Source organism: Protomyctophum parallelum (genome assembly GCF_964188405.1).
Source record: "Protomyctophum parallelum genome assembly, chromosome: 5".
NCBI lineage: Eukaryota > Metazoa > Chordata > Actinopteri > Myctophiformes > Myctophidae > Protomyctophum > Protomyctophum parallelum.
Window position 1 is genome coordinate 29,311,266 of NC_139702.1, and position 23,564 is coordinate 29,334,829.

A 23,564-nucleotide genomic window follows, 5' to 3' on the forward strand; every position below is an offset into this window, starting at 1 on the left:
CATGAAGGAAGCATGAGTTCAAGTCCGTTGCTCTCCCCAGGTTGGCGGAGGGTGTGTAGAGCCCAGGATCACATTAGATAATTGACACAGGGGTGAAAAATGGTTTACAAAATCGTGGGATAAAAAAATTATATAAAAAAAAATGACTCTCCAAACTCTACTTCATCACGTAGCTGCCTTATTCTCATTCTGGCTCTTCTTTTTGGTACTCTATACTACTGTGTGTGTGTGTGTGTGTGTGTGTGTGCGCGTGCGTGCGTGCGTGCGTGTCTCTCAATTGTACTCACGCTGCAATGGAAAGGTTAGCAGCGGACAGTGGGCTAACCTCCGCCACCTCTTTGGCCTTCTGCATTGCTGTCTTCTGATTGGCTGCCTCCTCTTGTTCCTCCTCGTCCTTTTTTGGGAGTGGGGGGGGTAGTGGGGGAAGAGACACACACACACACACACACACAATGAAGAGAGAAGATGATTATTGGAGCCATGCCAGAAGACATGACAAAGGTCTATCTAGGACAGCATGATAGCAGCTAGCTGTCTTTTAACCAAGTGAGTGCAAGTTCTTTAGCACAAGCGTGTTATTAACTCATAGTCATAACCTGCCACTAAAACCACCCGGGCGCTGTTGGCTACCGCCACATTCTATTTCGCTTGGAGAACAAGACCCCCCCCTTACAAACGGATTCCAATGTCACCGCAAAAAAAGTCTCACTTTGAATAGTGGGGCTCCGACAATTCTGGGGTGAGTGAAATGTAATTCAAACTGAGAAATGCCAGGCCAATATCCCCAAGGAATTTGTGTCTGGTTTCCAGGCGAACACAGTTATGTTTTAACATGGACGTATACACGGTTTTATGCCCGACAGCGACGTCATAGTGTAACATGTTTACCTTAGTGAGTTCCTGAGCGTTGGCCAGATTGTCCACAGCGATGGCCAAGAATACATTGAGCAAAGTGTCTGTGGTCACACGTGTTAAGTACTGCAACAGGACAGGAAGAAAGAAAGAAAGAAAGGCAGGTCCGAGAGAGCAAACTGAAAGATAGAGAGAGAGAGAGAGAGAGAGAGAGAGAGAAGCACCTGACCTAGTTATGTCGACCATGCAGACCTTGGTTTCTTGCTTTTGATGCAGGCTCATTTTCTTCTTGTCCACAACGTAAAATGTTATCTAGATAGTAGGGCATGAAGCAACTACTCGACTAGTTGACTAGTAAAGTTTACTAGTCGACTATAGTAAATCCACTAGTCGACCTTGTTGGTACTATAGTCGACTAGTTGATAATATTATTTTATTTTATTTTAAAAAGAAATCCCGATTTTGTAGGCCTCAAGATCAGGTAAATTAGTCACTAGATATTAGGGATGTCCCGATCACGTTTATTTGCTCCCGATCCGATTCCGATAATTACATTTTTGAGTATCTGCCGATACCGATTTTTCCCGATCCGATATTTCTATTTTATAGAACACGTTTATGCCATATCACTATAGGGTGACCAGATGTCCCGAATTGTGCGGGATTGTCCCGCAAATTGAGACGTTGTCCCGCATTATGATAGACGGACTCCAGTTTTCAAATGTGCGCTGTGGGTCTGTGGGAGAGCAGCGGAGCTGCAGAGGCTGTTATGACAGGGCTAGGGGCCGGGCCGTGACTGTTTGTGTGTGTGTGTGTGTGTGTGTGTGTGTGTGTGTAGGTAGGTAGGATTGGCTGTCAATAAAACAGCCGGGCAGAGACGGGGAAATCAAAACATTGCGGTGCGGATAGTTTAGTGAACACCCACCAAAACAAAACACACGAAACACAGTACAACGATTTAGCGTCTTAGCTAAAACATGGAGGAGAAAGGGGAAGAAAATGAAGTGCAGTTACAACAAGCACAGGGAAACTATCCGTGGGTGAAGACGCCATGCAGTGCAAGGCATATTGAAAGAGTCTTCTGTGACATTTGTAATTAGAGTCGTTTCTCAGTGACACGGAGGAGGTGAATAGCGACGTGAAGCAACGTGTTGATCAAAAGGAGGCTTCACGGAGCATGGACACGTTTGTACTAAAAACCAAAGCAAGAAGAAAACGTAACAGCAGCTGAAATAACTAGTGTTTACCACACAGTACAACTGAGAGACTTTCAGACTTGTAATGGACAACATAAACACCTAAAAACACCTAAAAGGTGTATATCCTGGCTGTGCTGCTATGGTGGAGAAGTGTGTTTACAGTTTAATTTATTATTTTGATTTATATTTCTGGTTTAATTTATTTTATCTTTTATTTATTTTACCTGTATAATTTCAAAATAATTTGTAGTTACAATTTACAATTTACAATTTAGGCATTTAGCAGACGCTCTTAATCCAGAGCGACTTACATTTAAGCAAGAACAAAAGCATGGGAATACATCACATAAAAGCATTTATCAATATCATGAAACATGCGTAAGCTAAGAAAGTAACAGTGGAATATCTATATAATGAAACTATACATACACTATACATATAAACTATACATATTTACTACTATGCTATACATATGTACTATGGCGTGCTATAACTATATACAATACAATTATAGTGCTGTCTACATAACATGCTATAAGTCTGTGTCAAATGCTATCTAAGCCAACAGAAATGCTATCTAAGGGGTTAGGGTAAGTGCTATTAGTAGTGCTAGTAGTAGTTGGCTTTGTTAGGAGGAGGATACTTTGATAAAGTAAACATTTATGTATTGGTTCCTTATTGGTTATTCATGCCTTCACAATCAAATCAAAGCCCCTTGGTTGGTTGGTTGGTCCAGTTGTATTGGTTGGTTGGTGAATTGTCCAGTTGTATTGGTTGGTTGGTCTATTGTCCTGTTTGTCCAATAATAGTTCATTTAAATGCATTTCTGTTAAGTTTTTTGCATAGTAGTTCTATTATAGTTATTATCATCATAGTCCTATTATGTGCTACTGAATCAACCAGATGGCAAAGCATAGATATGCTCTGTGAGGGGCAGAATATAAATGTCTAATTGAGGAATAGAAATGTTATTATTTTTGTTTTCGTATAGACATTATTCACGCGCACGACACAACCCCGCATGTGTCCCACATTGTCCCACACAAACACACTCTTTGTCCCACATTTGGTTAGTTGGGATCTGGTCACCCTACATATCACACAATAGTACAATATCCCAAATCAGACAATATCCAGTCAAATATCATGATATGGATATAATATTGATACTAGGGATGTCCCGATCACGTTTTTCGGCTCCCGATCCGTTTCCGATCATTTGAAAATGACGTGATCGGCCCACGATTTCCGATCACCGATCCGATCGGGACAACCCTACTAGATAACATGTTATTTAGAGACAGATGTTAGATTCATTGTTTACCTGGTATCCTTTGATCTTACTTTATTTTTAATTTTTATATCTTACATTTTTATCCCACAATTTTGTAACCCAATTTTTTTCACCCAGTGCCTATTGTCTATATTGTAGTCCGGGGTTGCTATACACTCCCTCTGTCAACCTGGGGAGAGCAATGGATTGACCTCATGCTTCCTTCAGTACATGAGGAGTCCAAGCTGCTTGTATTCACAGGGGGGAGGTTCCCCGGTTGGACGTAGCGTGTTATTCCGACCAGTTCCTTTCCCCTCCATCAGGCGCCCCGGCTGGCCAGGGGGAGGTAGTTTAGAGACCAGGATTACTGCATGTTCTTTGTGAGGGTACCTACCCTAGGGGACACGGGGAGAACATGCAAACTCCACACAGAAAGACCCTTTCGAGACAGATGGAACCTCCAACACAGGGACAATGGGAGGATTTGATTCAGGAGATACAGCTCATGGAGAAACTGACACTGTCTGAGGCTACAGGAAGAAGAAATGAGGACAAAATGGTCCAAATGGACAACATTTAAGACTGAACAGAATATGGATATGGGGGAATGAGAAACAACAGCAAATGCCTGGAAATATGTAATGTAACATGCAAGGTTTGAAACGCAATGTAGATTTTATTTTATTTCTTTTGTTTTTGTTTTTTGTTTTTTGTTTTTGTTTTTTCATGTCTTGTTTGTACTGTATGTTTCTGTCTTTTGTCATTGTTCAAAAATTTATAAAACTTTAAGTGATAAAAAAAAGAAAGACCCTTTCGCCAACCCCACCTAGGGTAGTATGTTCGCTGATGACGAGGAGAGAACACGCCCCCCCAGCGCCCCTGTGTATTACCTGGTATCCTATATATAGTTCATATATGTATATATATGTACATATTATTATTATTTTGATAGTATGAATGAATGAATAGTTTATTTCGGTACTTACATTTTTACATTTTTAAAGACAGTTGTGTTATAAAGTCAAGTTTTGCACCGAAAAGGTGTAGGCTGAAGCCAGAGCTTATTATGCCTACCCTTTTTAAGAGTTACTGACAAAACAAATAATAAGTAAGAAAACAAAAACGAGAAAACAAAAAACAGAAAAACAAAAGAAAAACAGCAGAAGCAGAGATGTGACAGGCTAATTTAAGACAATAGGCCGAGAACAATCAGAGCTCCGTCCAAAGGGGAATTAAGTGATAATTGATAATAACCTTGATAATTTTTCTTTTTTTTCCTTTTCTTTTTTTGTCTTGTAAAGCGTCCTTGGGTTTCTTGAAAGGCGCTATTTAAATCCAAGTTATTATTATTATTATTATTATTATTATTATTATTATTATTATCATTGTTAATAACAACAATAATAAAGATAATAATCATAATAGGAATTACATTGATCTTATAGTGTTTTATATTTATTAAGTACCTTGATTTTAAACAACTTTTTGAATCTGATGAGTGACGTACATAGTTTTAACTCTTTATCTAGACTATTCTAAAGGTCTACTATTTTAGATATACATCTTGCTTTAGTGTTGGTCCTTGCCCCCTTTTGTTTTAGTACACAAGTCCCCCTGAGGTTGTACTGGGTCTCCCTGGTTTCGAACAGGTCCTGTATGGATGTTGGTAGTAGTTTTTTATTTATCTTGAACATAAATATTGCAGTGTTGAGGTTTAGTGTGTTTTTACAGATGAAGAGTGGATTTGTTGGTGCAAGATATTCTGTTTTAATTATGATTCTTATGGCCTTTTTTTGTAGCATATAAATTGGTTGTATTATTGTTTTGTAGGTGTTCCCCCATAACTCCACACAGTAGGTTATATATGGGAGCATGAGGGAACAGTGAGTGTATACAGTGAGTCCTTGTTTACAAGGTCTCTTATTTTGTATAATATAGCTATTGTTTTAGAAATCTTTGACTTTATGTGCACTACGAGTGGTTTCCAATTTAGTTTGCTATCTATTATTACACCCAGGAATTTGTTTTCATATAATCGTTCTATGTCATTAATTGTTAATTTAACTGAATTATCTATTGTTTTGTTACTAAAGTATGTATTTCGTTTTACTAAGGTTCAAAGATAATTTGTTGATATCGAACCACATTTTGAGAGTTTCCAGGTCCCTTTTTACTGTACATGCTGTGTTAGGTCTTTTCCTTATCTTTATAGACTAGTGCCATCTGCAAATAGTACGCACTTGAGCAATGTCAGTACTGCACATATGTCATTTATATATAGTATAAATAGTTTGGGGCCAAGCACAGAACCTTAGGGCACTCAATGGGTAATTTTTTGGTTATCAGAGTCTACATTTTTAAAGTATTGTACGTATTGTTTTCTTTCATGCAGGTAGGTTTTAAGACACTCAATTGCTACTCCTCTTATGCCATATCTCTCCATTTTTTGGAGAAGTATTCCATGGTCTATTGTGTCGAAAGCTTTTTTCAGGTCTATGAAGCCTCCCACAGCATATTCATTTTTATCTATGCCACTTGAAATGGCCTCCACTACCTCCATCACTGCCATCGATGTGGACCTATTTGTTCTAAATCCATACTGTTGGTTGCTTAATAGTTGATGTTTTAATAATATAATAATCTTTCTAGTATTTTGGAAAATTGTGAGAGCAGGGAGATGGGTCTATAGTTTGTGAATTGATGTCTGTCACCGGTTTTGTTAGATAGAATACGGGTTCTGTTTGACAGTGTTGTCCCCCATGTCCTGTTTACCCCTGTGGTCTGGTATCTCGTTTGCAAGGCTAGGTCCTACGTTAACAAAAAAGTTATTGAATTAATTTGCTATTGACTTTGTCGTGTTTATAACTGTATTATCTTTGTTGAAGTAGTTTGGAAGATCCCCTTTGCGTTCACCTTTTTTATTATATTGTTTAATATTTTCCATGTGGCTTCGATATTGCCTTTAAATTGTTCAAGATGCTTGCGGTGATAATCCTTTTTACTTAATCTTATAATATTTATTAATTTATTTTTGTAGGTCTTATATCTGGCTTCAGTTTCCACGGTTCTGTATTTTAGAAATTTCTTGTAGAGAATGATTTTCTTTTTGCATGCGTTTTCAATCCCTTGGGTTATCCACGGTTTCTCCTCTGGTAGGTTTAGTAAGTACAGGGAATAGACTATTACTGTACATGGAGTAAATTAATGCTGTTATTTTGCTTTTTTTATGTGGATTAAATAAATCAACATTAAAATCTCCACATATTATGAGCACTTTGTTGTTGTTTAGATTGGAGAACATGAGGTCTAGATTGCTGATGAATGTATCTAAGCAGGATCCGGTATTTCCGTACACACAAATTTTTCTAGCGTAAATTCAATTGTGAGGCATTCCATTATATTCTCAATGTTATTAGTTGTGCTTTTAACTCCGGTACATTTTAGCTCTGTGCTCACATATAGTGCAACCCCTCCTGCTGTTTTATTGTTCTTCTTGAGGCTCCTGCAGTTAAAGTGCATAATTGAGAATGTACCTTCAACTTTTAAGTTTTTATATTGATCCTCAGTATAATACTCACAATTATTTGTTATGTTGCTATAATAATTATCTTCTGGATCAATTTAGTAATCAATTTCGTATAGTTTATGCTCTGTATGATTAAAGTTTACTTACCCAACTCCCTCTCCCCCAACACTGTCAACAACAACAGAGTCAACAGAATCATCTTCATCAATGTCCTAAAATGGTAAGTCCTCGAGTACTGTTTAATAATAATATGCACATATGCATGTACATATTATTATTTTGATAGTACTGTTTACCCTGAGTGTAGGTCCTTTGTGTACCTGCGGTCCTAGTTTACCGAGGCACTGACTATACTGTGGGCTCCATTTTCGTCACCGCTAAACCCCTTATCCCTAAACTTCTTTGCCTTTTTGAATAGTTAAAATGGCCAGTGTACAAGCTCACAACGTGTCAATGTAGAGGCTAGCTGAACTATTCAAAAATGTTGTATATATATACGTGTCAAAGTAGGAACATACCCCCCACATGCCCGTACAGTTCCATATACAGCTGATTTTCAACGTTTAAAAAATGTGACTTTAGAGATGATGTCCCCAATTATCTCGGGGGTGGGGGGACGAGGCCTGAAAAGTTTGGGCTCCCCATGTAGAGAACAATCAGGAGAGAAAAGACTGATGAGTGGAGAGAGCTGCGGCTTTTCTCGGGCCATGGAGACCAAAGGGTATAGTAGCTCTCATGGAATGCAAGAACGCTCGCCACAAAACACGCTCGCCCCGGGTCTAATCCGGCGACCTTGGAGCGGTGGCCACCAGGTATTCTAAAAACGTAACCTCAGTAAAACTATACCTAAACCTATAACGTAACCTCAGTAAAACTATACCTAAACCTATAACGTAACCTCAGTAAAACTATACCTAAACCTATAACGTAACCTCAGTAAAACTATACCTAAACCTATAACGTAACCTCAGTAAAACTATACCTAAACCTATAACGTAACCTCAGTAAAACTATACCTAGAAGACGAAAATGGAGCCCTATATGTCTTTCTGCATTTGATGCATGTGTTTACCTTGCTCTGGTCATGAGTGTCTGAATTGTAGGCTAACTGTATAGTGTATAATATACACTATACAGTTAGCCTACTTTGCAATTACGATATTATCGTAATTTGCAAATTTGTAAAGAGAGGGGAGAGGATACAGTTGCCGAAGAGCGTAAGGACAATGAAGAAGATGGAGAAAAGCATTCCTTTGTCTGTTACTCCGCCCTGTGACTCAATGCCGTCATACATCACCTCGTTCCAGTCTTCACCCGTTAGTATCTATAGGAAGAGAGAGATATAAACGCACACGCACACACGCACACGCGCGCACGCGCGCACACGCACACACACACGCATGCATACACTCCTTATGAGTCACACTTTTATTATATTATTATTATTACTAAAACAAAATTCGCCGAATCTTTTTAAAAACTGGTGTCGCTCGATCGTATACCTGGAATACCGTCATGATGGCTGCGGCAAAGGTGTCAAAGTTAGTGGAAGGAGTTCCCGCTGGAAAGTTGAACCTGTGAGAGGAGGGTTTAGAGAGAGACACACACCTTTTCAACACCATTCTGTTGTCACAGGGCAGACACAGAGAGAGACTACAGAGATACCTATATTATGCTTCAAGAATAAAACACAATTTTTCAAAAAATAGCAGACCTATACAAGCTATGAGCTTGTAGATCTGCTATTTTCCAATAGCTAAACAATGCTTATAGTTAAAACACCAAAACGGGTTCCCGTCCAGAATGTGATATGGGCGAGTAGATTAACGTAGACACGACGGATTTCATCCATCTCATCGACAACAACAGAATGGTGAAAGCATCTATGCCTGCAGTGGTCATAGATGGACCCGGCAAATAAGCATCTATTTGGGGTCACAATATATATTTGCGCCATGGGGTCCCATGCAGGGACCCCCCCCTCCTTATGACATTTGTCTTGTCAATGTTGTGTGCCACACGTTCCCAAGTCCCTCCTTCTGCACGTCATCACACAGGCTTTATAGGGGGGGCCGCCGGGGGGTGGGCGTCTCCCTCAGCACAGCAGCACCGGCTCAGGAGTGGTCGATCGCCAAATCAGCCCCAGCTGCTCCGCGTTGCCATAAAAGGGCAATACGAGATCGCTGAGATCTGGCGCTTCCGACGCTCGGAACGTCGACTCCCCGGTCGGTGGCTCGCGATCCTCCTCAGACCTCAGTGACTCCCGTGCTCCGTACTCCACAGTCCTCTCCAGTCCTCTTCCACCCCCTCCCTGGATACGCAAAAACCTCTCGCCACCCCCCCGAGCGTAAACCTGAATTCCTTTTAACCCCCTATTCCTGTCTCTGAGTCTTTTGCCTTTGGGGTCCGCAGCACCGGTCGAACCTAAACTGTTCAAATGTTTCACATGGTCTATACTTTCAAATAGCCTATATGTTCTGTATACTATAGGGCTGTTGTGTTATCCTTTTAGCCCACATGTCTGACATGTACCACATGCTGTTCTGTCTGATAAAGTATTCAATCAATTATTCGACCATACTTGAACCCCAGCGTCCCTATTCTGCATGGGGGAGTTGCGACGCGGAGGGATTTGGTGCATAAGACAGAAAAAGAAAGCATCTCCCAGTACAGAGATACAACTCTATAGAGGGTGATACTGACTCTGTCCTATGAGAGAGACACTCTACAGAGGGTGATACTGACTCTGCCCTATGAGAGAGACACTCTACAGAGGGTGATACTGACTGTCCTATGAGAGAGACACTCTACAGAGGGTGATACTGACTCTGTCCTATGAGAGAGACACTCTACAGAGGGTGATACTGACTCTGTCCTATGAGAGAGACACTCTACAGAGGGTGATACTGACTCTGTCCTATGAGAGAGACACTCTATAGAGGGTGATACTGACTCTGCCCTATGAGAGAGACACTCTACAGAGGGTGATACTGACTCTGCCCTTTGAGAGAGACACTCTACAGAGGGTGATACTGACTCTGCCCTATGAGAGAGACACTCTACAGAGGGTGATACTGACTCTGCCCTATGAGAGAGACACTCTACAGAGGGTGATACTGACTCTGCCCTATGAGAGAGACACTCTACAGAGGGTGATACTGACTCTGCCCTATGAGAGAGACACTCTACAGAGGGTGATACTGACTCTGCCCTATGAGAGAGACACTCTACAGAGGGTGATACTGACTCTGCCCTATGAGAGAGACACTCTACAGAGGGTGATACTGACTCTGCCCTATGAGAGAGACACTCTACAGAGGGTGATACTGACTCTGCCCTATGAGAGAGACACTCTACAGAGGGTGATACTGACTCTGCCCTATGAGAGAGACACTCTACAGAGGGTGATAGTGACTCTGCCCTTTGAGAGAGACACTCTACAGAGGGTGATACTGACTCTGCCCTATGAGAGAGACACTCTACAGAGGGTGATAGTGACTCTGCCCTTTGAGAGAGACACTCTACAGAGGGTGATACTGACTGTCCTATGAGAGAGACACTCTACAGAGGGTGATACTGACTGTCCTATGAGAGAGACACTCTACAGAGGGTGATACTGACTGTCCTATGAGAGAGACACTCTACAGAGGGTGATACTGACTCTGTCCTATGAGAGAGACACTCTACAGAGGGTGATACTGACTGTCCTATGAGAGAGACACTCTACAGAGGGTGATACTGACTCTGTCCTATGAGAGATACACTCTACAGAGGGTGATACTGACTCTGTCCTATGAGAGAGACACTCTATAGAGGGTGATAGTGACTCTGTCCTATGAGAGATACACTCTACAGAGGGTGATACTGACTGTCCTATGAGAGAGACACTCTACAGAGGGTGATACTGACTCTGTCCTATGAGAGAGACACTCTACAGAGGGTGATACTGACTCCGCCCTATGGGAGAGACACTCTACAGAGGGTGATACTGACTCTGCCCTATGGGAGAGACACTCTACAGAGGGTGATACTGACTCTGCCCTATGAGAGAGACACTCTACAGAGGGTGATACTGAGTCTGTCCTATGAGAGAGACACTCTACAGAGGGTGATACTGACTCTGCCCTATGAGAGAGACACTCTACAGAGGGTGATACTGACTCTGCCCTATGAGAGAGACACTCTACAGAGGGTGATACTGACTCTGTCCTATGGGAGAGACACTCTACAGAGGGTGATACTGACTGTCCTCCAAACAGCTGCATGCCCAGCAGGGCAAAGACCACGATGAAGAGGAAGAGGAGGAACAGCAGGCTGACGATGGACTTCATGGAGTTGAGCAGGGAGACCACCAGGTTCCTCAGAGGAGCCCAGTACCTGGGGGGCGAGAGACAGAGAGAGAGAGACATAGAGAGAGGGAGAGGGAGAGAGAGAGAGAGAGAGAGAGAGAGAGAGAGAGAGAGAGAGAGAGAGAGAGAGAGAGAGAGAATAGGATCATTTAATTGGCATTTTCAAAAATCACATGAATGTCCCCCATTAACCCATTTTGGACAAATACAAATCTGAAAACCCCATGTTTCTATGCGTCAGTGGTGCTCAACCTTTTTCATGTCAAGGACCCCCAGAATTATCTCTATTGGGCCACGGACCCCCATCTCAAAATATCTAGTTCCAGGCACCCCCCAGAAGCCAATACTTTAGTTAAAAATGTTCGCTCTGAAATATATATTTTCACAACTTTTCAAAAATAGCAGACCTACAAGCTTGTAGGTCTGCTATTTTTCAATAGCTAAAGTATAACATAATGCTTAAAACACCAACAGGGGTTCCCGCCCCAAAATGGGTTAAGGCCTGAGGCCAATTCCACAGATGCCTTCATTCTCACACATTCAATATGTTTTATAAAATGTTTAAAAAGTCAAGCAAAGCAAAAATGTATCCAAAGGGTATAATACTTTAGACTCCTTCTTCTCCAAACACAGACTTGACACTCAAATGTAACCCAACGTCGTTGAGTTACATTTTGTCACATACCTGACAAAATCGGGCCGGGATGATTTTTTTTTTTTTTTTTTTGCGACGCATAATCTAAGATTTCTGGGATATGGGACTGAGAAAATGACGTCAGGACTTCCGTACTCTACGGGGCCAGCAGCGCCCCCCCTAGGGGGCCCTTGAATACCCAGGTGTCCCTGGAGTCCCCGGGGGGTTCCCCATGGGTCACGAGGCCCCGTCGACAATTGACTGAAATGTAAAATACATTATTTAAACACAACGTTATATCGCTCAATTGACGTGTTCCACAATAGATGCCTTCAATATGAAGAATACTCCGTATAGGTCACGACAGTGCCGAGGAGCTGCTATAGAGACAGAGGTGAGATGAAACCGCCGGGTGAGGAAGTGGAGAACGCCGCGCAGATGGAAGATGACACCAGTGTTGTTTTCGTCGACTAAAACTAAGACGAAAAATGTTCGTCGACTACCTTTTTCCACTGACGAAAACTAAATGTAAACTAAATGAAAACTATGCTATGGTGACTAAAACTAAGACTAAATATATTTATATATATATAAATATAATACCCTTATATACTGACAATTTCGTCGACAAATAAAAACTAGACTAAAATGTTAGGAAGGGACTAGTGGGCAACAGATCCAGTATAAGTCATTTTACACTTGGTTGCATGCTGAAAATAGCCGATCTACAAGCTCACAAGTTGTGAGCTTGTAGATCGGCTATTTTCAGCAAGTGTAAAATAAGTCATTATGACAGCAACAAGGCCCGCAATAATAAATTTTAGTCGACTAAATCACCTGTAGATTTAGTCGACTAAAATCTTATGACATTTAGTCGACTAAAACTAGACTAACACTAATACATTCCAGGTGACTAAAATGTGACTAAAACTAAGTGATAACTATTCAGGAGACTATGACTAAAACTCAAATAGAAATTTGCTGCCAAAAACAACACTGGATGACACAACAAAGGACTGCGACATAGACTGCACCCGAAGGGAAACGAAGGAAAGGAAAAGACCAAAGATGGCGACGGACACCGCATGAGAGGGAAATAAACGAAGCAGGATGGAAATTACGGTCTGGAGAAGTGAGGACTGCAGCAGCAGAGCGCTCTGTGAAGGCCTTATGATGCACCAAGTGGATAGGTAACAGCTGGTATCGCTCACAAGCATGTACACTGTACATTGTACAGTATATGGACCAGTCGGCCTATATACAGTGTACGTCTCCTCCTGCAAATAGGTCCTTTTAAACGGGCAGTGATTAACGCGCCTATAGCGATTCGTGTGAAAGTGATTTCAATGAGACCTGTGTTTTTTTCCCTGTTCGCGCAGAGAAGTCGAGGGACCGTGAGTTGCTGGCAGTGAGAATGGCTTTGGAGGAGTGGCGTCACTGGCTTGAGGGCGCCTCTGTCCCATTTGTCGTCTGGACGGATCATAAGAATTTGGAGTACCTCAAGACGGCTAAGCGCCTAAGTTCTCGTCAGGCACGGTGGTCATTGTTTTTTGCTCGCTTTAATTTTGTTCTGTCTTACAGACCCGGTTCCAAGAATGGAAAGCCTGATGCTTTGTCTCGACAGTTCTGCAAATCAGAGGAAAGTAAGAAATCAGACACAATTCTTCCTTCACAATGTTTTGTGGCTGCAGTAACCTGGGATGTTGAAAATGCAGTACGTAATGTGCAGCAACAGGAGTCAACCCCTGTAAACTGTCCTGCTAACATGTTGTTTGTTCCGAGCAACACACTCTCCCAGGTCCTCCAGTGGGGCCATTCTTCACAGCTCGCATGCCATCCTGGTGTCAGAAGAACCATGGCATTTCTACGCCAGCGCTTTTGGTGGCTGTCTATGACGGAGGATGTCAGGACCTTTGTTGCTGCCTGTTCAGTCTGTGCTCGAAATAAGAACTCCAACCAACCTCCTGCGGGTCTGCTGCAACCTTTGCCCGTACCACAACGCCCTTGGTCCCACATTTCTCTGGATTTTGTGACTGGACTTCCCCCCTCCGATGGTAACACTGCTGTTCTTACGGTAGTAGAACTGCCTCCACTGCCTCCACGGCTTATCGATGGGGCTCCTGCCTACACTGTTCGCCAGCTGTTAGATTCCAGACGCCGTGGCAGAGGTATGCAGTACCTTGTTGACTGGGAGGGTTGCGGTCCGGAGGAGAGAACTTGGGTTCCTGCTAGAGACATTCTGGACCGTTCTCTCATCCAGGATTTCCATCGTCAACATCCTTCTCATCCATCAGTGATGCCAGGAGGCATCCGTCAGGGGAGGGGTACTGTCAGGAATACAGTCTGAGCCTTGGGTCTGGGCTTGCCTGTGGGTGTGACTATACTTCCTAGTTGTTGCCATATGTGCTTCTGCCCTGACTAATTGTCATTTCTTGTCATTCCAATGCCGTCACTCCCACTCATCTGCTCACTCTCAATCAACCAATCAGAGTGGAGCTTCACACCTGCACTCTGTTCGTTTGTCACACTCAGTCTACTTAAACCCTGCTTGTCTCTTTGTTCTCTGCCAGATTATATCTCCTGTGTCCCTGTGCTCTCTGCTCCAGCCCCACCAGTTTTTGCTTGCATTTAGTTTTTGTTCTTTGACCACCTGCCTGGATTCTGACCTTCCTTTTGCCTGCCGGATTTTGGATTTGTTTGCCAGGGTTTTTTGTGAATCTATGTTCATGGACTTGTTTGGACTTCCTTTCCTGTGAACTGAATTACAATTAAAACTCTGTTTAACCTTCAACCTGTTTCCGTCCGCTTCTGGGTCCTAAAATCATATCCTGCCACTCGTGACAATTTGCTGAGTCCTATATTCGATGAATATAGGACTTAACGGCACTCTCCATTGTGGTCCACTTTGAGACATCATGGAACTACAAACGACCATAAAACCAAGACAATGAAATCGAAAATTTCATCAGAGGAGGAGAAAGGGGGGGGGGGGGGGGGGTTATGGTTACTCAACAGGGCATGAATAATGGCAATGCATCAAAAACACCAGTTGTCAACGTTCTTTAAAGAAACCCAGGGCACCAGGAAAACCTGCTGATTCTGAGGTCTGGGAGAGAGGGAAAGTGGTAGAGCTATTAGAGAAAGGGGGGGAGAGAGAGAGAGAGAGAGAGAGAAGAATGAGTAGAAAAGTGCTGACTGGCCCCGTTTATGAGGTCAGGTCAGGCTTGTTGTTGTATTTTGCTTCTCCGGGTTTGTTCATAACTGTACAGTGTGTACAGTACACATGTGCGTTGCATGCGTGTACGTGTCAAAGTAGGAACGTACGTTGGATTAACATGGCTGATCCCCCCCCCCCCACCCCACATGCCCGTACAGTTCCATATACAGCTGATTTTCTTTTTTTTTATATTATTTATTTTGAGGGTTTTCTTTACATGGACACAAGGACAGCACAGTAGACTTACATACAAGACAGTTACTTACATATAAACAACAATGAAGAAACAGAGAAAGAATAGAAAAAATAATAAATAATAAATAATAGTTTCCAAGTGGTACATGGGTTGTATAATGCATGTGTGCACGTTAAGGTGGGTTCCATCCTACACAGGATTTATGCGCTCTTCAATATGATTCAAAAAGGGGGTCCATACCTCTACAAATACATCTGCCTTATTTTGTGTTTCATACTTGAGTCTCTCCAGTGGTAGTAGTGACATTATTTGGGCCATCCACATATGTTCTGAGGGTATTTCATCAGTCTTCCACAAAATTAAGATACATTTCTTTGCCAAGAATCTAAATAGATCAAATAATTTCCTGTGAGCAGATCTCAACTTTACGTTTGGGTCTGCCCCCAACAGGTATAACAGGGGAGATTTTCTCAATTTTACTTTAAGGATTTTTTCAATTTGATCATGAAGTATTTGCCAAAATGGTTTGATTTTTGGACAAAACCAGAACATATGCGGGTAGGTACCCAAATGCAGTTTACATCTATTACACAGGGGAGAGTTCTCCCTAGACATTTTGTTTAGACAAACAGGGGTTAAGTATGTTTTGAAAATAAACTTGTAATTATGTTCTAGGATTCTAGGAGTAAGTGAAGATAGATTTACTTTTGCACATATTGTTGTCCATGTTTCCTGATCAATTACAACATTTAAATCTGTTTCCCATATCCTTTTCAGAGGCTGGAAGGACGATGTCACTCTACCATTAAGGGTTTTATAAATCTTTGAAGTGAATTTTAACATAGATTGGGTGTTAATGATGCATTGTTCTATCTCGTCTATGTGAGATCTAAAAATATTTTTCTTAAGCAAAGATTGTAAAAAGTGTCTTACTTGTAAGTACTGGAATAAGTTTGTGGAAGGTAGACCGAATTCGTCCTTCAGCTCCGAAAAGGACTTAATGTTTGTACTGCTGAGTAGACAGCCCAAATTGTTAACACCTTTATTAGTCCACCTTTGCAAACCAATCTCACTTAGACTCGCCGGTAAATCTGGGTTATGAGAAACAGGTGAAAGGACAGATAAACTCTTTTGAATTTTACAGTATTTCTTACACTTTGGCCACATTGATAAGATGCCGTTAACAACGAAAGATTTGTTGAGCTCTGACAGACTCGCATTTATAAAAGGGAGAGATTTAAGTGGAATTGGGTGACTGAGATGGGATTCTATTGTTTTCCACAGGGAATCATCAGACTCCTGAAACCATTCAGCCATTCGTTTAATTTGAGCAGACCAATAGTATAATTCAAGATTTGGGAGAGCTAAACCGCCTTCGTTATAAGGTTTACACAATGTGGCCAGAGAGATTCGTACTTTTTTATGGTTCCAGAGAAATCTAGAGATATTAGTGTTTAAATTAGCAAAGAATAAGGGTGGAATTGGACATGGTAATGACTGAAATAGATAATTTAATCTTGGCAACAGGTTCATTTTAACTACATTAATTCGACCTATAAGTGTTAGAGGTAGGTTGGTCCATAAGTCCATGTCATCTTTCAGCTTTTGTACTAGAGGTGTATAATTACAGGTATATAGATTGTCCAGTATGGGAGAGATGAAAACACCGAGATAAGTAAATCCTTCTTTTGTCTGTTTAAAGGGGGATAAGGTGTTACGTTTTTCGTCATCTATCTGAGTAAGTGGACAGAGAGTAGATTTGGTTAGGTTAATTTTATAACCGGAAAGAGAGCCATACAAGTTAATTACTGACATTAAATTAGGAATTGATTGGTCTAAGTTAGATATAAATAGCAGAGTATCATCGGCATATAGCGAGATCTTGTGTTCTAAGTTGCCAGCTTGTATGCCTTTAATATTAGGATTTAACCGGATTGTTTGGGCGAAGGATTCGGCTACAAGCGCGTACAGAGCTCCAGATAAAGGACAACCTTGCCTCGTTCCTCTTGCTAAATTAATTTTCTTTGAGAGCAGGCCGTTTGTAAAAACTTGTGCGGTTGGTGAGGTATATAGTGTTTTTATACAGCTAATGAACTTAGAGCCAAGATCAAAATGCGCAAGGGTGGAGAGGAGGAAGCTCCAATCTACAACATCAAAAGCCTTTTCTCCGTCCAGCGATATAATTGCAGATTCGTCTCCATTTTTACCAGCATAATCAATTATATTTACCAGTCGGCGTATGTTGTCTGCGCCATGCCGGCCTTTAACGAAGCCTGTCTGGTCATTTTCTATCAATAATGGGAGAACAGAATCCAACCGTTTAGCCAGCAGCTTGGCGACAATTTTATAGTCGGTATTAAGAAGTGAAATTGGCCTGTAGGATGAACAGTCGTGCATATCTTTATCTTTTTTTTTGATAAGGGTAATAGCTGCCTCTTTCATGGAGCCAGGAATAATATTACAGTCAACAAAATCTTTTACCATAGGCATGAAAAGTGGTTGCAGTTCGGACCAGAAATGTAAATAAAATTCAACTGGAAATCCGTCAAGGCCAGGACTTTTCCCAACAGACATAGCCTTAATAGTGTCATGAGTCTCTTCGGTTGTGACTGGGGCATTTAACTGTGTACGATCCTCAGCAGATACTTTAGGTAGCTTAGCCGCTTGTAAAAAGGAGTCAATACTTTCACTAGTTGGAGAGATATGTGCTTGATATAGATTATTAAAGAAGGTAAAAAATGTGTCATTAATCACCTCTGGGTCATATGAAATTTCCTGATTCTGTGTCCTAATTGCTTTAATTTGGCGTTCTGTATGTTCTTTTTTAAGTTGATATGACAACAATTTTCCAATTCTATTATTGAATTCATAGTGTTTTTGTCTTGAAAATAATAATAGTTTTTTGGTGTCATTGACATAATCAAGCTCCAATTTAGCTTTGACTGCTGATAGCGCCTTCCAGTTTGGATCTGAAGGTGTATGTCTATGAATTGTTTCCAGCTGTTTTAATTGGTTCTCTAGTTCGGTTCTGGCCTTTTTGGACTCCCTTTTTTTAAATGAAGCATATGAAATTATATAGCCACGAAAAGTAGCTTTTGCAGCGTCCCATAACATAGCTGCAGTCACTTCCGAATGCTTGTTCTCATTAAAAAAGTCGGAGACGACTTTTTTAAAGTATGAATCAAACTCGCTATCAGTTAGGAGGGAGGTATTAAACTTCCAGCTCTTAGACACCGGCTTGGGTTGTGTTAGTGTAATGTCAAGAAAGATAGGGGCGTGGTCTGAGATGACAATCTGTCCTATATCACATTTTGATACCGAGTGGGCCATGCCACATGGGATCAAGAAGTAATCTAATCTTGAATAGGATTTGTGTGGGTTGGAAAAAAAGGTATAATTTCTAGAGTTGGGGTTAAATTCCCTCCATACATCAATGAGGCCAACCTCCTCACACAGACCCTTCAGGACTGCAGAGGATCTTGATCTCACCAGTGTAGGTGGGGCCTTATCAACCATCGGATCCATTAGGAGATTGAGATCTCCTGCAATTAGGCCCACACCTTTACAATGATAGCTAAACAGCGTGATCATTTCAGCCATGAACTCAGGACAGTCCTCATTAGGAGCATATACGTTTAATAGTGTCATATGTTGACCACACACGGAACCAGTAATTAGAATATATCTTCCCTCTGAATCAAGTATTTGGTTTTCAAATATGAAAGGAATCTGCTTGTCAATAAGGATGGCGACTCCTCTACTATTAGACTTAAAAGAGGAGGAGAAAACTTGCCCAACCCAGCCGTGTTTGAGTTTTAAGTGCTCTATTGAAGTCATATGAGTTTCTTGTAATAGTGCTATAGAGGCTTTGTGTTTTTTAAGATGTGTTAGAACTGTTTTACGTTTAATAGGGTGACCCAAGCCTCTTACATTCCAAGATATTATATTTAATTTAGACATAGTACTTGGAGTAGGTTTAGCTTAAATCTTGCAGCTGCATTAAATAAATGGGGCCTGTCATTACGATTACCTCTGGTGAAATATGATGTGTAAGGGTCAATGCCCACCTGAGAATGCACACAACTGTAATATTTACATTCATCTTTATCAGAATACCACTTTGAATTAAATGAATTTAAATACAAGACAACATTGGGGTAGTGAGTAATAGCAAACAAAAAACTAAACAAAACACTAAACAAAAACACTAAACAAATTACACAACATAGACACGCAGACATACAGTAATTAATGATGTCAAGTAACACCATAATAACACTAATCATTCTAAGGGGCTATGCCTCAGTACCCGGGAAGGGGGAGAGAAACCCTGAGCTTAATATCTAATGTGCCTATGGCAGGTGGTGTGCTTAATATGCCTGTGGTTGCAGATCAATTTTATATTTGATTCAATTCTTTTTTCTTTTTTTTTTCTTCCTTCTAATATTAGCTAGACACAACACTAAGAAGCAAATACGAAATAATTAAAGAAGTAGAACTTAAAAGTAGCCTGTAAACCCAAAACATAATGAAACCAGGCGTCAGGGCCACCATCAAATATGGCCTAAATTCAGTTTTCCCAAGTTCACATTTTGGAGCTCTAGTTTGTTCACATACCAGAGCTCTCGTTATTTTTTAAACATTTTTAATATTAACAAGCCAGGATCACTCAAGTGAGAGAAATAATGACTAAAGGGTAAGTAGCATTTACTCATCTCATGTGGGTTTAAAGTGATGGACATTACTTTTAATTATCCTTAAAAGAAAGAAAGTCAAATCGAGGGACACAAATATAAGTTTCGATATACTCTGCACACAGGTGTATTGATTTAAATTATATGTAACTCTGAAAGCGTAATGTAAATCCAAACGGATCCATTATTTTGGTTACACTCACTCCCTGGCCAAAACGCACAGCTTGAGAGAATAGCTGAACTCGTAGGCCTTATGCGCAAGAAAAGAGAAGACTAAGGGAAAAACAAACAGTTTAGCTAGAAAGTATAGGCTTGAATCATTCAAATAAATAATAGATCATGATAAATCAAATAATTTGCTCGATCCTTAGCGCAATCGTCGTTGCATTGATCGACATGATATAAGTGCACCAAACTAACTAATTATAAACCAGCAAACAAAAACAGACAAACAAAATAACACCATTAGGAGTAGAAAATAGGTAGACAACTCTTCAATTTTAAATTGTTGTGGTCATTTTAAATTGCGTATGGGCGAAAACGAAACAAATAAATTATAATTAAAGTAAAGGGTTCATGCATTCGCGCAACGTGCGCCGCCTGTCTCAGAGAGAGACAGCGGCTAGATGAAAAGTACAAAAAAGAAAGCAATAAAACAAGGGGCTAATAGCAGGTTGTTTAGTGGATGTCTATATAACCCGTCGTCAAGTGTTTTCTTTAGGATTATGTTCCCATCCTCATTTTAATCCATAAATGGAGCACACACAACGTCAAGTCAAGTGCGACGAATGAAGTGAATGAGATGGATGTGTGTGTGTGTTTGTGTATAATGTGTGTGAGGGGGGATATGGGCCGCGGGGATATCCATAGAGTCTCAGGTGGATGAATTGTGTCGCAAGCCCACTCGCTTATAGTTTATTAATCAGACAGTAAAAAAAAAATGAAAACATGGGCTTACCACCTTGGGAGCAGTCAGGCGTTGATTTCGGTGTAACGCTCGGTGCCATATAATAATTTGCACGCAGTGTTACGGCTTTAGACTACTGTCATACAACTTTCAGGTCTGGGAATTTCTTTTTCATTTCCCTCTTGGCTGTGTCTGGATCCCTGAACGTGAACATTTCCGAGCCGATCGACACCTGTAGAATTCCTGGATGTCGCATTTTGGTTTTGAATCCCTTCTCATGGAGCGGTTGTCTTAGAGGCCAGTATTCTTGTTCGCGGCGTCTCAGTCTTGCCGACTTGTCGGGTTTGAGCTTCAGCAGCTGGTCATCGAGTTTGATTTCGGCTGAGTTCGCTGCTTTCAGTATATCCAACTTCTTTTGGAACGTGAACATTTTGAAGATGATCCTCCGTGGTTTGCCCGTCTGCTTCTCTACGCCAACGCGGTGTGCTGCCTGGAAGTCGCTCTCCTGAATATGTATTTCGAGTTTATCAGAGAGCAGGGTTGCTAAATATGATATCATGTTGGCGTTTTCACTTTTCTCTGGCACATTAAACAATAAAATGTTGTTGCGCCTCGAGTGGTTCTCTAAACTATCAATCTCGTTCATTGCGTCTTCAAGTTTAGATTCCAAGTGTTTAATTCTTTTGTCATGATGGTTGAGTTCAACGCCTTGGTCGTGCAGGTCTGCCTCTGCCTTCTCCATTGTATTGCCCAAGCAGCCAATCTTTTTCTCCATCGTATCAATCTTTCCCGCAAGCAGGTCTATTTTGTCAACCTTTACCGATAGTATAGCAACCTGCTCCGCAAGATGTTTATTTGATTCAGCCACTTGCTCCATCAGTTCTTGTAGTCGCTCCATGCCTTTTTGGTCTTTTTTGTCTTTTTGGTTGCGGGTTTGTGCAGTTGTCATTGTTAGAATTGTTTGGTAGACGGCCTACTCCGCCATTGCGTGGAGTCGTTTCATTCAAGGCATGCGAATAGTCTGTTTGTTCAAACAATGATCTGGTAAAAGGTCAGCATGATTCTTTTAGTAATGCAACATGAACTATAATTCGCATATCACAAGAAACACCAAAGGTTTCCCAATTTCCCGAGCAGGAGCCTCTCTACAGCCTACTCACACCCGTCCGCCATCTTGCATGCCCAGACCCTTTCCACCCTTTCCACCTTTCCATACAGCTGATTTTCAATGTATAAAAATTTTGACTTTAGAGATGATGTCCCCAATTATCTCGGGGGTGGGGGGACGCGGCCTGAAAGGTTTGGGCTCCCCATGTAGAGAACAATCAGGAGAGAAAAGACTGATGAGTGGAGAGAGCTGCGGCTTTTCTCGGGCCATGGAGACCAAAGGGTATAGTAGCTCTCATGGAATGCAAGAACGCTCACCACAAAACACGCTCGCCCCAGGTCTAATCCGGCGACCTTGGAGCGGTGGCCACCAGGTATTCCTAAACGTAACCTCAGTTAAACTATACCTAAACCTATAACCTTATTCCTAAACCTAACCTCAGTAAAACTATACCTAAACCTATAATCTTATTCCTAAACGTAACCTCAGTAAAACTATACCTAAACCTATAACCTTATTCCTAAACCTAACCTCAGTAAAACTATACCTAAACCTATAACCTTATTCCTAAACGTAACCTCAGTAAAACTATACCTAAACCTATAACCTTATTCCTAAACCTAACCTCAGTAAACTATACCTAAACCTATAACCTTATTCCTAAACGTAACCTCAGTAAAGCTATACCTAAACCTAACCTTATTCCTAACCTTAACCTCAGTAAAACAAATACGAGAATATAAACGAACCACTGGGAGCGAGCATTCTGCGGAAAGAATAGGGGGCGAGTGTCAGGGTCTGCATACCAGATCTCCCTGTCAGCCACTCCCACTCCCCATTCCTACCCTCAGTCATTGTCCCAATCCATCCCCAGCCCAGCAGTGCCATGCCCCTTCACACCTGAGAACATTTCCCCAATCAACCCACCTCCTATAAAGACTGGACTCATTGCAAACACAAACTGTGGGAACATAAACCCTTGTCCGGTGTGCAACATTGCTGTCCCTGAGCTCTACCGTGAAGTTTCCTGGTTCCTCGTGTTGCTCTTCCGTTTTGGGACTTTACCTTTTGATGCCTTTTGTAAGGTTTGCCTTTTGGTCTTTCTGTTTGTGGCATTCTGCTTTGAAATGTTTTGCATTTAGCATTCCTGGTTTTTCTGTAAGCAGCCACAGCTAACACTTTGTAAGCTTGACCTCCTGATTTAATAAATATCTTTATTTGAACTTTCATCTGCATTTGGGTTCAGTCATTCTGCAAACCGTGACAGTATGTTCCCACCGTTTTGAACCCAGCAGACAGAGTTTATTTTTTTAGTTTTTCTAAGTATTTTTCCCAGTGTCTAACAAGCTGCTGAGGCCTTCCAACATGGCCGACTTGCCTTTTTCATATGGAGACTTTGGAGTGAAAAAGGATGTATTTTATGAGGATCCCCAGTTCCTTGAACAACTGGCCAAATATTGGAGGCAGAATCCCATATTTGCCCAATATATGGCTTTTTTCAGGTGGGAGAGTAGGGGTGCACCTTTTCCTCAGTTACCTTCTGAAGAGGTCGCTCCGGTCACCCCTGCTCTTCAGCCCACTTCCTCGCCCAGCCTGCCTGGCTTTCCGC

The 23,564-nt window shown here is 41.4% G+C and overlaps 1 protein-coding gene across 1 annotated transcript in view; it reads right to left on the bottom strand.

Moving 5' to 3' along the window:
• Positions 1-23,564, bottom strand: part of cacna1ab (calcium channel, voltage-dependent, P/Q type, alpha 1A subunit, b) — a gene marked incomplete at both ends in the record, with an annotated part of 292,563 nt that overhangs the window by 99,753 nt on the left and 169,246 nt on the right. Inside the window, 5 exon segments of the mRNA XM_083764411.1 lie at positions 288-394; positions 889-956; positions 8,054-8,174; positions 8,353-8,425; positions 11,096-11,227. Coding sequence (XP_083620537.1) covers positions 288-394; positions 889-956; positions 8,054-8,174; positions 8,353-8,425; positions 11,096-11,227 — 501 coding nt within the window.